This window comes from Oncorhynchus mykiss, chromosome 19 (assembly GCF_057628025.1).
Source record: "Oncorhynchus mykiss isolate SJ-2025 chromosome 19, ASM5762802v1, whole genome shotgun sequence".
Taxonomy (NCBI): Eukaryota; Metazoa; Chordata; class Actinopteri; order Salmoniformes; family Salmonidae; genus Oncorhynchus; species Oncorhynchus mykiss.
The window spans coordinates 40,639,250-40,656,749 of record NC_143040.1 but is presented as its reverse complement, the minus strand read 5'-3'; the positions used below and the strand labels follow the sequence as shown (position 1 = coordinate 40,656,749).

At 45.5% G+C, this 17,500-nt stretch overlaps 1 protein-coding gene across 1 annotated transcript in view; it reads left to right on the top strand.

Moving 5' to 3' along the window:
* bcl11ba (BCL11 transcription factor B a) overlaps positions 1–12,857 on the top strand; it is a 57,746-nt gene extending 44,889 nt beyond the window's left edge. Inside the window, 1 exon segment of the mRNA XM_036954640.2 lies at positions 10,054–12,857. Within this exon segment, the coding sequence (XP_036810535.2) occupies positions 10,054–12,086 (2,033 nt within the window). The 3' untranslated portion in view covers positions 12,087–12,857.
* The last annotated feature ends 4,643 nt before the right edge of the window (positions 12,858–17,500 follow it).

Below are 17,500 nucleotides of genomic sequence, written 5' to 3'. Positions count from 1 at the left end.
CCTGGATGTGTTCTGTGAATGGTGTCAACCGGTTTCAGTTCTACATGCTTCCTTCTCCAGATAAATGCCATCCTTACTGAACGCTGCTCTCCTCACATCATCATGCCTGAGCAGTCCCCGTCAACGCGGACCGGTCTCCTGCTTTTTGGCTTGTTTGTTTTGTTTGGATAGAGGGATGGAACTGGCTGCCTACAGGTCATTCTCACCCCGCCACCCCCGCCCCATCTCGTTCTCCTTCTTTCCTTTTCCCCTTCTTCTCCCTTCTTCTTCAGATGTTTATTTTTTTGTTGACAGGCTGGAGAAAATGAAAATGGGATGGGGGAAGGGTAATGTGCCAATTTATTTGTCACCATTGTCTTGTGTTTTTTTTGTTTGTCTTGACGACATATGGCTGCTCCTGTTAGATGTGGGGAGATGCAAATGGGGGGGAGTCTGCCTTTAAATGAGGCAGCGGCGCTGACATGAGGCTTTTTGAAGAGCGCACATCACAACACTCCAGGGACCAACAGCAGGGGAGCTCCCACAATGCAGTGCGGCAGGCAGGCAGCTACGTCCCCTTCTCCTTTCTCCAGACACCCACCCACCCACCTCTTGCCTCCCTGGTTAGAACAGAACAGAGCAGAGCTATACAATGGTATTAATCATAGCAGGATGCAGGGCTGGAGCGGAGTCTTTTTATGTGTCCCAAATGGCACCCTGTTTCCTATATAGAGCACTACTTTTGACCAGGGGCCATAGTACTGTACTACGTAGGGAATGATTGCCATTTGGAATGCTTTTTAACAGAATGCATACAGTCCTCATTTACCTTCTGCCTCTGTTTCCTGCCCACCAGCAGTCTCTGAGGAGGAAACCAGACATAGGCTACACTGTCGCAAACCCAGATCTGAATTGTGTGTGTGTGTGTGTGTGTGTGTGTGTGTGTGTGTGTGTGTGTGTGTGTGTGTGTGTGTGTGTGTGTGTGTGTGTGTGTGTGTGTGTGTGTGTGTGTGTGTGTGTGTGTGTGCGTGTTTGTGAAAGAGAGTTTACATTTGTCAGCAACTATAGGTTTAATTTACACAAACACTCACAGACAAAATGCATTGGCACGCACACACACACACACACACACACACACACACACACACACACACACACACACGTAAACTTGTCCCTGTATCCCAAAACCTTGATTAATCCACTCTATCTGGACAGACAGGAATTATGTCTGACAATTACATGTGTTTGATGTGCTCTTCTGGCGGCTTTCAAAATATTATATTTATTACACACACACACACGCACACGCACACAAAGAACACACACACGCACACACACACACGCACGCACACACAAAGAACACACACTCACAATCATATACTTGAAATAATATATAAAAAGATGCTAAATTATTACATTGAGGTTCCATAATATTTAGTTCCCCCTCAGAGTTTAGGAAAGTATTATAAAATATATTCTATTTCATTTCAGATTTAGGGCATTCCTGCCCATATTTATAATTTCAATATTTAAAAACTAATTATTGAACAATTATTAAATGATGAAAATATTTAATAATCTGAGAGGAAATAAGAATGACAGAGATTTTTTTATACCTCAATCACTTTTTTAAAATTCAATGGACCCCTCACTCACAGATCCAGCAGCCAACACACTACGCACTATTCATATCTCCTCCTCTCCCGCTCTCTCCCCTCCCTTCCTGTCTCTCTCTACATTCCTCTCTCGCGCTTTCCTCTCTCTCCATCTTTCCCTCTCCCTCTGTAAGCCATCCAACAGCCCTCCTGCCAAAGATGTGTGTGAACGCGGGCCAAACCAAACACAGGCATCGGGCCAGCCCAACACGGCACGCTTCCACTAATAGAGTGAGAAAGGGCTTCCAGAACCAACCAGGGCTGTTACAGGACGGCAGACTTCTTTACGTTGGATAATGGCTTAATGACAGCCTAAATGAAGTCCCCACAGTAAAAACCAATGTCAGCAAATGAACACCTCATTAGAAGATCCTATAGAGCTTTTTCTCTTCCCCCTGCGCAGCTTCCTCATCAGTTTAGCACCCCGATCTTTTATTGTGTTGTCGAAGAAGATCTCTCAAATTCCAGGAGATTTTTGGGGGGCGGATGGTGCCCCCCCCCCCCCCCCCCCCTTTGTCAACAGCTATTACAATTTGGTTCGGCAGTCCGTAAAAAAAATCCCACTCTCGTTCTCATTCTCTCTCTTTCAAACCACCACACAAACCAAGGCTTATAATGACAAGTGAATGCAAATTTGCCAAATGAATGAAAATGAGTATTCTGTTGTTTTTTTTCGCCCTCTGTCTGTCTCCCTCTTCTTTCTCTCTCCCTCCTACGACTAAAATGATACGGAGTAATGATTCTGAGCTTTTATTTTAATCTCCTAAATTCGGTCGGATAACAATGAAAACCCAACAGTGGCGAAACTTAGTCGCGGTTATTTTGTGTGATTCACGTACAAACACAGACATCCAATTTACTGCATTCTCCCTCATTTTCATTGCTTGGAGAGAGGAAATGACGGAGATGTGATTGGTTAGACATGTCACAATAGAGGAAGTTAGCTGTGTGAGAAGAGAAGGCTTTGTAAATCACCTGCTTTGAATAACACGATGATCCTGCCAGCCTGCACAGTGATTGGTCAATGTCTCATGTCTCCTTGGCAACTCATCCGTGTTGAGACTATAGGGAATCTGGGACCTCTGTCTCTTTGCTGTGTGTGTGTACGTGTGTATATGTGTATGTGTTCATTCACGTGTGAATAAGTATATGCAAGTGTGTGTGTGTGCTCCTAAAGCCCATATTGGCATGCAGCATTTGACACGGCCTGTTTGGAAACCTAAGATCGTTATTAGCCATAATTTCTGGCTAATTGAATCAGGGGCTTAGCGTGGAGCGAGGCCGTGTCCATGGGTGACACACACTGTGGTGTCCCCTCTCTCACACTCTCTCTCCCCTCTCTCTCCCCTCTCTCTTCCCACACTCTCTCCCCTCTCTCTCCCCTCTCTCTCCCCTCTCTCTCCCTTCACTCTCTTCCCACACTCTCTTCCCACACTCTCTTCCCTCTCTCTTCCCACACTCTCTCCCCTCTCTTCCCACACTCTCTCCCCTCTCTCTTCCCACTCTCCTCCCCTCTCTGTCCCCTCTCTCTTCCCTCTCTCTTCCCTCTCTCTCCCTCTCTGTCCCCTCTCTCTCCTCTCTCTCCCTTCACTCTCTCCCCACACTCTCTCCCCTCTCTCTTCCCATACTCTCTTCCCTCTCTCTTCCCACACTCTCTTCCCACACTCTCTCCCCTCTCTCTCCCCTCTCTCTTCCCACTCTCTCCCCTCTCTGTCCCCTCTCTCTTCCCTCTCTCTTCCCGCTCTCTCCCTTCACTCTCTTCCCACACTCTCTCCCCTCTCTCTTCCCACACTCTCTCCCCTCTCTCTTCCCACACTCTCTACCCTCTCTCTTCAACACTCTCTCCTCTCTCTCTTCAACACTCTCTCCCTCTCTCTTCCCACACTCTCTCCCCTCTCTCTTCCCTCTCTATTCCTACACTCTCTCCCCTCTCTCTCTCCTCTCTCTTCCCTCTCTCTTCCCACACTCTCTCCCCTCTCTCTTCCCACACTCTCTCCCCTCTCTCTTCCCACACTCTCTCCCCTCTCTCTTCACACACTCTCTCCCCTCTCTCTTCCCACACTCTCTCCCCTCTCTCTTCCCACACTCTTCCCGTTCTCTCCCCTCTCGCTCCCTGTTCTCTCCCCATCTTCTCTCCTCCCTCTCTCTCTCTCTCTCTCTCTCTCTCTCTCTCTCTCTCTCTCTCTCAAATCAAATCAAAGGTATTTATTTATTAAAAACCCAAACAGCAAGCAATGCAGGTGTAGAAGCACGGTGGCTTGGAAAAACTCCCTGGAAAGGCCAAAACCTAGGAAGAAACCTAGAGAGGAACCAGGCTATGTGGGGTGGCCAGTCCTCTTCTGGCTGTGCCGGGTGGAGATTATAACAGAACATGGCCAAGATGTTCAAATGTTCATAAATGACCAGCATGGTCAAATAATAATAATCACAGGCAGAACAGTTGAAACTGGAGCAGCAGCACGGCCAGGTGGACTGGGGACAGCAAGGAGTCATCATGTCAGGTAGTCCTGGGGCATGGTCCTAGGGCTCAGGTCCTCCGAGAGAGAGAAAGAAAGAGAGAAAGAGAGAATTAGAGAGAGCATACTTAAATTCACACAGGACACCGGATAGGACAGGAGAAGTACTCCAGATATAACAAACTGACCCTAGCCCCCCGACACATAAACTACTGCAGCATAAATACTGGAGGCTGAGACAGAAGGGGTCAGGAGACACTGTGGCCCCATCCGATGACACCCCCGGACAGGGCCAAACAGGAAGGATGTAACCCCACCCACTTTGCCAAAGCATAGCCCCCACACCACTAGAGGGATATCTTCAACCACCAACTTACCATCCTGAGACAAGGCCGAGTATAGCCCACAAAGATCTCTCCTCTCTCTCCCCGTTATCTTCCTTCTCTCTTCCATTTCTCTTCCCTCTCTCTCCCCATCTTCTCTCCTCTCTCTCTCTCCTCTCTCTTCTCTCTTTCCCCACTCTGTCTCTCTCTCTCCCCATCTTCTCTCCTCTCTCTCCCCACTCTGTGTCTCTCTCTCTCTCTCTCTCTCCCCGTTCTCTTCCTTCTCTCTTCCATTTCTCTTCCCCCTCTCTCCCCATCTTCTCTCCTCTCTCTCCACACTCTCACTCTCTCTCCTCTCTCTCCCCACTCTGTCTCTCTCTCTCCTTACCTTCCCTCCTCTCTCTTTCTCCTCTCTCTCCCCACTCTGTCTCTCTCTCTCCCCATCTTCTGCCCTCTCTCTCTCTCCTCTCTCCCCATCTTCTCTCCTCTCTCTCTCTCCTCTCTCTCCCCACTCTCACTCTCTCTCCTCTCCATGCAGCAGCTGTTTCACAATGGGAGTTTGTCCCATGGAAAACAAGATCATTACTCTCTCCCTTACTGCTTCGTTAAAACTCCCACCAACTCAGGGAGAAGAAGCCCACAGTCTCTTCTCATTATACTTAGGGAACTTTTCTCTCTTGGAGAAGTTGAGTTTTAGTCTTTACTTTCTTGGGCTTGGTAGTAATGTGAGAAATGGTCATGGTGAAATGGAAGTTTGTTCTTGGGAGAGTAATGGTAAAGTGTCTGTCTGGTTGAGGGAGACTGGCAGTACAGAGGTTCCTCTCTACAGTGTGAGAGGATGTGATATCTTTATTGGCGGCGAAGCAGTTCTCCTTCAAGTCACGATCCAAGTCCAACCATTTCTGGTTGTGTATCAGTTTTTCAGAATGTGTGCGCGTGTGTGTGTGTGTGTGTGTGTGTGTGTGTGTGTGTGTGTGTGTGTGTGTGTGTGTGTGTGTGTGTGTGTGTGTGTGTGTGTGTGTGTGTGTGTGTGTGTGTGTGAGAGCAGTGAGTGAGTGAGTGCAGTGAGTGAGAGCAGTGAGTGAGTGAGTGAGTGAGTGAGAGCAGTGAGTGAGTGAGTGAGTGAGTGAGAGCAGTGCCGCAGGTTTTTTCTCTCTCCCACTCCCTCGTTCTCTCCTTTTTTTCATATGGAAATGGGAAATAATGGGGTGATTAAATAGAGCTGTATATTAAAGTACAGCTGACATTAGAATTAGCATAATGTGCTCTCGCCTCGGGCTGCATACTTTATTTGCCATCTGCGTCGGACTCCTTCCCCCCGGGAGGGCACACACTGAACACTCCTCAATAAACTCACGGCCCACTCCACTACCTCCCTCCGTCACAGGGAGTGGATGCTGGACAGAGGCAGACAGTCATTCTCCTTAATTGTGGGGTGGAAATGAATTAAATGAGCATTCGGCCCCCTGATGACTTTTGTTGTGAAGAAGTTCGGACAGTAAAGTGGAGTGTGTTGTTTACACCCAGGCAGTTTAAAGCAAAAGGGAGAGAGATAGAGGGAGAGAGAGATAGAGGGAGAGAGAGAGAGAGGGAGAGAGAGGGAGAGAGATAGAGGGAGATAGGGGGAAAGAGATGGAGAGAGGGAGAGAGAGATGAGGGAAATAGATAGATAGATAGATAGAGGAAGAGAGAGATAGAGGGAGGAAGAGGTCAAAGAGGGGCAGGTGTAGAAAACAGATGCCTTGGTTGTTTTTCAGTGTTTTTTGTTTCCTTTATGGAGCATTAGGGCTTTGAAAAGGACTTGACCATAAAACAACATGGAGGGGGAGGGAGGGGTGGAGAGAGGAAATATGGGAGGGGGTTGTTGTCAGGTGAAGTAAGGAAAGTGTGTTGGGGGGGTGTGAGGAGTTTGTATGAGTGGGGGTGGAATAATGTATTTGTGTGTGTGAGAGGGCTTCAGCGAATTGTTTGTGAGTGTGTGTGTGCGTAGTGGGAGGGGTGGTAGTTTAATGTTGGTGGAATGGGGAAGGGGAGAGAGGGAGAAACGGGCTGGGTGTTGGCAGAGGGTGGGGGGGGGGGGTGGGGGGGAGGAGGAGGAGGAGGTGGGGGGGGGGGGTTAATGTGTAGCCCTTCAAAAGTCCTGAGATGCCTGAAGCGGTGTCTATGTGTGTGTGTGTGCGTGTGTGTGTGTGTGTGCGTGCGTGATAGAGTGTATGCTGTGTCCACTATAATTAAGTGAAAGGGTTTACAGGGCCAGAGCTTCAGTACTGAGGTGAGCAGCTGTTCCTTGTCTTTTCCTTAACACACATCAGACACACACACACACACATACAGTAACACACGGATACACACACACACACACACACACACACACACACACACACACACACACACGTCAGACAGACAGCCAGCCATTAACATATCATAACTTCCACACACAGCTCCACGTATAGCAGGGAAAACGCTTTCACACTCAGACCTTTTCAATGCAGCATTCCTCTAAGTGCCAGGAGACATGGCAGGTTTAAAAGTTTTCTGTCCAGGCAGATTGATTGAGCCATTCTTTGAGCTGACACGCAGATGACGATAATTGATAGGATGCAAATCTTAGTGTTAAAGGGAGGAAAAAATAGTAAAATTGTAAAAATGGTTTTATATGAACGGGAAGGTTACAGTGTGGTATACGTTTTAAGATATTTTCAGACATAATGTAGAAAACAAGTAGTTCTGTGTATCGTACACTTTTGAAGATTTCCTTTGGTCTGTAGCACTGAAATCAAATATAGCCATGTGAGTTTTTCTTAGCGGATGTGCATTCTAAATGCACACGATTCGCAATTTTGCACAAATGCAACAAAAAAACATGTTTTCATCATAAGCAGACCTATAGCATTTTTCTTAGATGATTTTATTCACATAACAACAAGACGGACTCACATGTCTGTGACCTGAATTGACTTTGCATTCTGGGTCGGACATCCCTGTTCCATCTGCATTGTGTCGCGTTGCTCACTATCCTTTCTCTGCAGCTCTCTACCCTGTGGACCAATGACAGGCTAAACTCATTTGACACACCACATTGCAGAACAGTGGGACACTCTGGCCACTCAAATGGCGTGTTTGATCTGGGAAATATGTTTTTTCGATCCTTTGTGAGTGGAGTATTTCACACCTCATGTACATACACTCAGGCACAAACCTCTGAATCAAAACCCGAAACAATTACAGCAGCACATGTTTTCCTCTGTATTCTGAACTTGGCGCATTAGGTCAAAACAGAAAGCTTTCATTTAATAAATGAAACTCATTTCCAAGAGCACAATTACCATTTCCCACTTCATACGTGTGTTTTCCCCCAATCCCCTAGGAGTGTGGCGCCCTGTGTTTAGCATCCAGCTCTCCACTGTACGGGCTGGATATTCTGCTTGTTTGCGGTAACGAGTCCCCACAGTAACGAGTCCCCTTTGCATTACCAAACTGCACGTGTAACTCAGAGGCTGGGCCTTCAATTAGTCATGCTGGTTAAAGGTAGGGAGCTATGCCGAGCACCAGGCCTAGAACCCCCCCCCCCCCATTCTCTCTCTCTCGCTCTCTCTCTCTCTCTCTTTTTCCTCCTCTCTCTCTCTCTCTCTCGCTCTCTCTCTCTCCTCCTCTTTCTCTCTCTCTTTCCTCCTCTCTCTCTCGCTCTCTTTCCTCCTCTCTCTCTCTCTCTTTCCTCCTCTCTCTCTCCTCCTCTTTCTCTCTCTCTTTCCTGATCCTCTCTCTCTTTCCTCTCCTCTCTCTCTCTCTCTCTCTCGCTCTCTCGCTCTCTCTCTCTCTCTCTCACTCTCTCACTTGCTCTCTGTACTCCAGCAGTATTGGTTTAATCACAGCCAAAGCTCTGTTTACACTTTCCAATCCCTATTGATCTTAGAGGAATCACTAAGGGAATCAGGACAAAGCAGCTTTTGGGTTTAGTTCCTAAGATATGTGCTTTGATAGATGGATGTCTGTCTGTGCTGGTTGAATTGTCACATTTTCATCCTGAATTTGCGTGGGTGGAATGGACCCAGGGCATATTTTCACATGTTCAGGACAGTGAACCAGGGAGGCCTTAGTTGTACTATAAAGTCAATGATGACAGAGTCAATATTTGAGCCCTCGTCTTAATGTGTGTGGAGAGTTATTCCATTTAGTGACTCTCCCTTTGCAATGTTGAGCAATAGACACGGCGAAAGAAGTTATACCACTCTTGGGATTTAATTTATTTTATCCAACCTTTATTTATGCTGGAATTCCCATTGAGGGCACAATAGAAACATGGAAAACATCACCCAAGATTTTCCTCAAAAGCTGTGAAGTATCATCTGCCATGAGTTCTTCAATTCGCGTCTTGAATGACACAAAGCACCCTGTGGATGTCAGTTAAATACCAATGACTTCAATACCAAAATTACAACCCCAAAACCAGTAAACATTTATGTTGCAATCTCTCCACCCGTATTCTCCCTCTATTAGCAGTGATTTGTCTTGATGCACCACCATATTAGTCTTTAGTTTCCTCCCTTCCCTTTTCCTCCTTTTTTCTGCCTTTTTTTCTTTTATTTCTTCCCTCGCGGCACTGCCTTTATTGGTTGGAAAGTGATAAGAGTTCCTTAAATCACACTTTAAGTTGTACTTTCTCACTATAGAGCCATATTACTTTGGCGTCTCTTGTCTCCGTGACGATTAAAGTCCCTCTGCTTGGAGGACTTCATGGGTTTTAAAGACACACGCACGCACACACGCACACACACACACACACACACACACACACACACACACACACACACACACACACACACACACACACACACACACACACACACACACACACACACACAGAGACAAAAACGTGCACACGCGCACTTGCATGGTGTAATAATTCAACGATTTGTAAGGAGGAGAGATTAAAGAGCACTTAAACCGGTGGATACAGTGTTCCCACCTCGGCAGTCCAATCCACAGTCACTATGGTAATGCACTTGTCAAACGCCTGATAAGTGCGTCCCATTTATGTGACAACATGATGTTTCCACCACTAGAGGTATTAGGCAAATATGATGCGGATAACAAAAGTGTGTCCGACAGTTCTTTCTCGGCAAAGTTTCACTCTTTGTATGAATGAACACGTGACCGGGTGATGGCCACGTTTCTCAGCGGTGACTTTCCGTCCTACAGCTGTCAGATATCCACTTGTGCTTGAACCGTTTTACTCTGTCATGCTATTCTCCTCATGTGAAATATGCTTTTTGTAAGGAGCTACGGCATCTGAAATACAAACACACTCACCACAAATCCATTTAAAGGAGAACACCACTCAAAAACATTAGTCCATTGGTCCGCTGTTGATGCGGTCCCAAAAATGTTTTGCATGTTAGCATTTACGTGTTCAGGATGTTGGACTTTCAAGAAGCAAAGTGTCACTTGCCAGATCATCATGAGGATGCATTTTGCGCCATCATGATGACGTGGCGCTTGATTTTTACTGACTTCCAAATACCTTTATACACAAATCTAAATAAAATTCCTCAGATAGATGTAAAGTCACTGCCATTTAATGAATTGTAAAATATGTTTTAATCATTTTCCTTTCTGGTGTGTGTTTCTCCTGTGTTGCAGGAGGAAGGGATGAGCCTTCAAGCTACATCTGCACCACGTGTAAGCAGCACTTCCCCAGCGCCTGGTTCCTTCTACAGCACGCCCAGAACACCCACGGCATCCGCATCTACCTGGAATCCAACCCCTCCAGCGCATCGCTCACCCCCCGCATCACCATCCCCGGGCCCCCCATGGGCCAGGACTCCATCCCCCAGTCTCCCCTCACCAATTTCCTGGCAGAGAGCAACCCCTTCCACCTGCTGAGGATGACCGGGCCCATGCTCCGAGAGCCCCCTCCAGGCTTCATGGAGAACCGCGGAGGCCTCCCCAACACACCTCCCTTCGTCAGCCCCCCACCCCGCCACCACCTGGACCCCCACCGGCTGGAACGCCTTAGTGCCGAAGAAATGGGGCTCATCTCCCAGCACCCCAGTGCCTTCGAGAGAGTGATGCGGCTAACGCCGATGGCCATCGAATCCCAGTCCATGGACTTCTCCAGGCGGCTCCGGCAGCTGGCAGGGAACAACAACGTGGCCACCCCTCCTCTGTCGCCCAGCCGGGTCAACCCCATGCACCGCCTGCTCAACCCCAACCCCTTCCAGCCCAGCCCAAAGTCGCCCTTTCTCAGCACCCCGCCCCTGCCGCCCATGCCCCCCAACAGCACCACCCCGCCCCAGACGCAGGCCAAGAGCAAGTCATGCGAGTTCTGTGGGAAGACCTTCAAGTTCCAGAGCAACCTGGTGGTCCACCGGCGGAGCCACACCGGGGAGAAGCCCTATAAGTGTCAGCTGTGTGACCATGCCTGCTCCCAGGCCAGCAAGCTGAAGAGACACATGAAAACACACATGCATAAGTCTGGTTCCATGACAGGACGGTCTGACGATGGGCTCTCCACCACCAGCTCACCGGAGCCGGGCACCAGCGACGTGACAGGAGAGGGCATGAAGAACCGAGATGGAGACTTCAGGGGTGAGGGTGAAGAGGAGGAAGAGGAGGAAGAGGAAGAGGAGCCGGAGAACGAGAGCAGGCCGGAGTCAAACTTCAGCATGGACAACATGGAGTTCTATCGTAACCGTGAGAATGGCTCCAAGCCGCCATCAGACGAGAAGAATGCCCTCTCTCTGGGCAAGATGGTGGAGAGTGTGGGCCTGAGCACTATACAGCAGTACAATAACTTGATAGTCGACAATCGTAAAAATCGGATGCTCTTCTCCAAGAGGGGGTCCGACGGGCAGCGGGACACTGGGGATGAGGACTCTGTGGTGGGAGAGATGGAGAGGGAGCACCATCACCACCAGATGGAAAGGGACCACCAGAAGCCCACGATCAATGGCAGGAACTGTGGCTCCGGCGACTCTTTCTCAGGCCTGTTCCCCCGCAAACCCACTCCCATCACCAGCCCCTGCTTGTCCAACTCCTCCAACAAGAGGATCAAGATTGAGAAGGACCTGGAAATGCCCCCGGCGCCCCTGATCCCCTCCGAGAACGTCTACTCCCAGTGGCTGGTGGGATACGCTGCCTCACGACATTTCATCAAAGACCCTTTCCTGGGCTTTACCCACTCCAGACAATCTCCCTTTGGCACCTCCTCTGAGCACTCGTCTGAGAACGGCAGCCTGCGTTTCTCCACGCCTCCCGGGGACCTCCTGGATGGCGGCCTGTCGGGGCGCAGCGGCACAGCCAGCGGGGGCAGCACTCCTCACTTGGGGGGCCCGGGACCTGGCCGGCCCAGCTCCAAGGAGAGCCGACGGAGCGACACCTGCGAGTACTGCGGCAAGGTGTTCAAGAACTGCAGCAACCTGACAGTGCACCGGCGCAGCCACACGGGAGAGAGGCCCTACAAGTGCGAGCTGTGCAACTACGCCTGCGCCCAGAGCTCCAAGCTCACCCGCCACATGAAGACCCACGGGCAGATGGGTAAGGAAGTGTACCGCTGTGACATTTGCCAAATGCCCTTCAGCGTGTACAGCACTCTCGAGAAACACATGAAAAAGTGGCACGGGGAACATTTGATGACCAACGAGGTCAAAATTGAGCAAGCCGAGAGAAGCTAAGCCAGATTTTCCTATTTTGCCTCTTTCGCCACACATTGACTTATATATTTAAAAAACAAAAAAATACAAAAAGGGGTAGCTGGATACTCTTTTTCTTAAATATCGAATTTTGGGTTAATTTTATGTTTTTGCCTGAGAAACTGCCAACCGAGAAAAACAATTAAACAAACAAACAGATATTAACAGCACCAATTGAAGCCGATCTAAACTGCCTCATTTGGCTAAAGATCATTTTTAACGGTCGGTCAGAGGCTGAATTAAATGATAACATATGTGGAGCCTTTAACTGTGCAATAATTTCTGTATTTATTGGATTTTGTAATATTTTGGCATGTGCAGGTACGTTTTTATTTAGTCATTTTAAATTTGTTTGACTTTTTATTTTAATTGCTGGGATTTGATTTGTATTATTTTTCAACCCAGAGGATATCCTGAGATTTTTTTGCAGACAAAAAAAACCTAAACATTTGAATACTCTTTAAGCCGCTGCTCATAGGAAATTGTATATTTAAAGCTACACGTGTAATTTCTTGAAGAGAAGCCAAATTGAATCTTTTAATTTTTAGAAAGCATAACTGAGAAAGCTATTTTTTGGTTTGTTATACACGACAGGATATACGTACGCGGACAACAATCCTTTGGCGTTGTGGCGCGAACTGACTTTAAAACATGTCAATCTAATTCGATATGTAGCACTGAATGTCCATTTTGACGGTAAACCTAAAGAGAATGCCGAGGTTCACAAACCCTGCCTCTTCCCAAGTAAATACATTTATTAAAAAGAAGGAAGAAAAAGAAACAGGTTCTCACAAAGGCAGCTGCTTAGCGGTACCTAGTACCAACCCGGACGGAAACACGCTAGAAAAACAGAGATACTGCTTATGTATTCCTAAAGAAGCCCCTCACAGTTCTCTCACACTGTTTACATCTAAACAAGCCTGTCTTAAACTCACCATAACTCATCCTAAGCACAACATACCTGCTATGACAATGCAAGTACTGATGTTTTTTTGTTTGTTTTTGTTTTTGTAAAATCTTTTATCACACAGTTGTAGGATGGCTAAACCGTCGGGCTAAACTGCGCAGCTTTATAACGAGAGAGAGCAGGGAGATCTTAGGGTGAGCTATAGGGCCTCTTTCCTCTCCTTTATTTTCCCATTCACCCTCCTCATTACCATTCCGTGGATGAGTTGAACACACTTGCCCATGCCTACCGATTACACCCTCCCCCAATCCCTTGTCTCTGATACTCACTCCCTCTCACTCCTCTGCCAGCTGACTATTAAAACTCCCAGTACTATCACTAACTCCCTGTCGGACACTCAGCACAGAGTAGCATCACAGAGAGTCTCATCACCCTCAGTCTCAGTCAGGCTGCAGTACCTGGTCAGCCATTTCAAACTGCATTACGATAGATGCGTACTTCAGGGACGCTGTATCTTTTAAATGTCCTCTTTTCCCCTGTTTTGATCACCATTCATATTTAATGTTACTCTTGGTAATCATTTTTTTTTGTAATCAAGTCCATATGTCATCTACTGCATTGTTCAGTTTAGGAAGGGGTTGGGTAGTGGTGGTCACAGCCGTGGCGGATTAGAATGACATAAAATGGATTTAAATATTATTGTTAATAACTATTACATTCAGTGACAATGTTTATGATATCACTTGAAAACAGCCCTATGCATTTTTTTCTAGAAATATCTAGCAATCGTTTTGAAAATGAATTTATACTGTATAGTAAAAACTCTGATTGTATAGTGTGCCATAGTCAAAATGTTTATGATGTTGACTTTTTCTTCTGGATAAAAATTGTTAAGTCCCCTGTGAGACAGAACCAGTGGCAGTTACTTAGTGATATGCAGACCAGTAAATTGCACAGTTCTAGATACATACAGTGTCTGTAGAAGTCTGTTGAGCGTGTGCCCAAACAGTAAGACTATTTTTTCTTTCTTTCCTCATTCAGGGCTCCCTGTGATGTGTAGTTGAACGCATTCTGAGAGAAGTAGCAACTCTGACACACACAGAATGCACAGCTGAGTGAGCTTTTTAGGAAAGATTTTTCGGTCTTCAGCAAGCACCAACCTTTGCCCAAATCACCACTCCCTGTTATTTTGAATAATGTACCCCCGTCCTACCCCCCTGTTCCGATCCCCCTCAAGTTGACCTTTGACATCCAAGTATTTTTTTTATTTTTTATTTTTAGAATTGAGGTAAAAATATGTCATTGAGAAGAAATAGAAAAACATGAACAGCTCTTTGCAGATGACCCGCACTTTATGATTTGTCTATTTTATTTTATTTTACACACAAAAAAAGAAAAAGAAAATTGAAAATACGGCTTCTGAGCAAGAAATTACTTTGACTGGATTTATTCGGCCTGGGTAACGGGTTCTAGAGTTTGGAATCAGTTGAGATTGAAGTGCTAGCATTGCTATAGGCGTGGCTTTCCCAATGCTGGCACTATAAAAATGAGAAATTAATTTATTGGGACAGTTTTTGTACTGCCATTCAATTTGACATGAGTGTGCCTTGAATACTGATCTTCCTATTCACCGTCTCTCAAGACAAATGCAACACTTTTGTGAAGCAAAGGAATTGAACACAATGAAAACAATGTATCAAATTTATGCGTCAACTTAGTTTCTAATTTGATTATGAAATGTCAATAGAATATCAGAGATTACTTAAAAAACAAAAAAAATTCAACAAAGCTGCATTTAGGTTAGGAGTACTCAGCACAACATTGATGTGTCTGTGTGTGTATATATGTATGCATATGTACATATAAAGGCACAAACCTATATATAGATATATATCAAATTCTTCACTTCAGGACAAGACTGCGTCCCTAGATAGAAACATGGTCAGAGTGGATTGTTATACCACACAATAGTCAAGGAAGAGACTGGACAAAAAAAATCAGGAACTGCAGAAACAAAACAAAAAATAATTTAGTGCACTCTGTCTTAAAATACGTTTACAGTATTGAAACAAGTACAAGGGTAAAATAATAATTGTGTGTATGTGTGTTTTTAAAAAAAGTATTTTTTTTTTCAAGTTTGCTTATACCGTTTCTCTGAATGCCATAGTGGCGATGTGTATATTGTTTTTTTGGTGACGGGGTTTTAGTATATATAAATATACTGTATATGAATATATATTACATTTTTCTTGTTTACTGTAAAAGTATACCAGTATTTGTAATATTGGAGAATGCCTGGGCATTTTACAAAAATAGAAAAAAATGTTGTTTTTAAATTTTTATTTTGCAGTCCAATTTAAATTGTGGGTCTCTTAAAATGTTTTTGTCACTGTACCTGTAAAAGTCTTAAGTTTTAGTAACTTTTATTCTGCCTTGGGTGTAATAATACTAATTTTAAAAAATAAATAAAAAAAAACGAACTGTAACAAACTTGGATGGGGGTGGGGGGGGCAGCTGATGGACGTTCTGGAAGTTTCCCTTGTAGAAACTATGGAACATTGTTATTGCTTTGCAGGAAAATACTGACATTCCTGATCTGTATCTATTGATCTTCTCCTGGAATGGATATTCTTCATGGCTGGTTTGAAATACATGTGTAGGCACTTGCTGTCGTTCTACAGAAGCTTGTATTTTTTAACTTGTATGTGCATCCTTTGTGAAAAGGGGTACTTTAAGTACCTGTATGTCATTATCTTATTTGGGGGAGGGGGACAACATTGCAACTTCAAGATACAACTCACAGGCTGCCACAATATATTTTCTTTCATTTGGCAGGATAAAATAGTGCAAAAAAACCCTGATGAATTTGTATTGTTGAAATGAATCTTATTGTACAGAAGGGAAATAAAAGGTTGTTTGACATCCTTTTAGCGACAAAAATACACAAGTAGATGTTTTTGTTTACTATTGTATTGGTTGTACATATTGTTCTATGATTACCCTGACATGTTTTGTTTTCATTTTTTATTTCATTCTTATTATAGTTTGTGTTCCAACTGGCACTGGCAGTGACCTCCCCTCTTTGCGGTCATCTAGCTACCCTGTGACCCTTGACCTTTGTGACCTGTGTGTCAGTTGTACAGGCACCTGACCTGCCTCCCCACAGGTTTCTCAGCATGAGAAGAATAGAGCACAAATACAAACTGTTACAATTCCAAATATTTTGCTCTTTTTTTTTGTCTCTTTTTGTTTCCTGTAAATGCTAACTCTTCTGATATGGCCATGCTTCTGATATGTCCCTGCTCTGTCCCTTCAGTCAGAGAAGGGACATATATAGCGTGTAGAAAAAGACACACACACACACACACATATATAGAAGAAAAACAGAGGAAAGTCTCTAATGAAGTGCAGGGACGTTATATATCTGGATACCATAGTTCGACTCCTACACATACGACTCACAGAACCATGTAGTGTACACAGTGCAGCCTTGGCTGGATACGATCAAAGCTACAAGCTACATTCGCCTCAAACCATAAGCTATAACTACAGGCAGTTAGTAGCTACCGTACCTGACCACGATCATACGGACAACTATCAATCAGTCAGAACCAGGGTGTGTATTCAAAACCTGCCCACTTAGATGTACAGAACGGTTCTCCGACTGTTTAGCAGCACAGAGCTCCCATATCTGTGCTTTATCATCTTTTGAAATGTTTATGTTTCCTTTCAAATATTGGTGCTTTGATATGTGCTAAGAGCTATGTCCTGTTGGCTGCACTGTTTGTCCTCCCCTGGGCACCGTAGACAGAACACCAAGCAGAGCTAAGCTCTGCTGTTGATTGTGTTCACTTTGTGTAAAGACATCTTCATGGAACACCGCCCTGTCTGTGGGTGTATTCAGTTAGTTTTCCTTCACAGAGGTTCAGGTCTAATAGGCTATGCAGATAGCCCCTCTACCAGAGAGACAGAGTTGACGTTAGTACGAAGGTCCTGATTAGGAAATGACGCTTTGCTGCTGTTCACTCTTTAGGTTTCACATTCCATAATTTGACTATTTCCTTTTAGAAATGTTTCTCATGTTTGTATTTAAAGAATAATACAGGGTTGGGTTGAGGACATGGACAAATCTGTCATTTTTGATATGTAGTAATGTCCGGATCGGGGACATACAGGGGGAGGGCTGGAGGCGTTGACTAGGGATGTTATGCTGTGTGTGATGTCAATTTATTTAAATACATTAACTGATTCTTTAGGCTGCGATTGGCTGTGTTGTCTATGATGTCACTGAGGTGAGGACAGCGTTCCGTCGTTCTCAGGCCTGATGAGTCCAATGCCATTGGTTCGTTACAGTAAACATGATATTCAGACACCACATGGCCTGTCTCTACTCTGTTTATTTGAAACACATTAGGAATGTGTATGTTCACCACATTATGCAACACACACACACACACACACACACACACACACACACACACACACACAC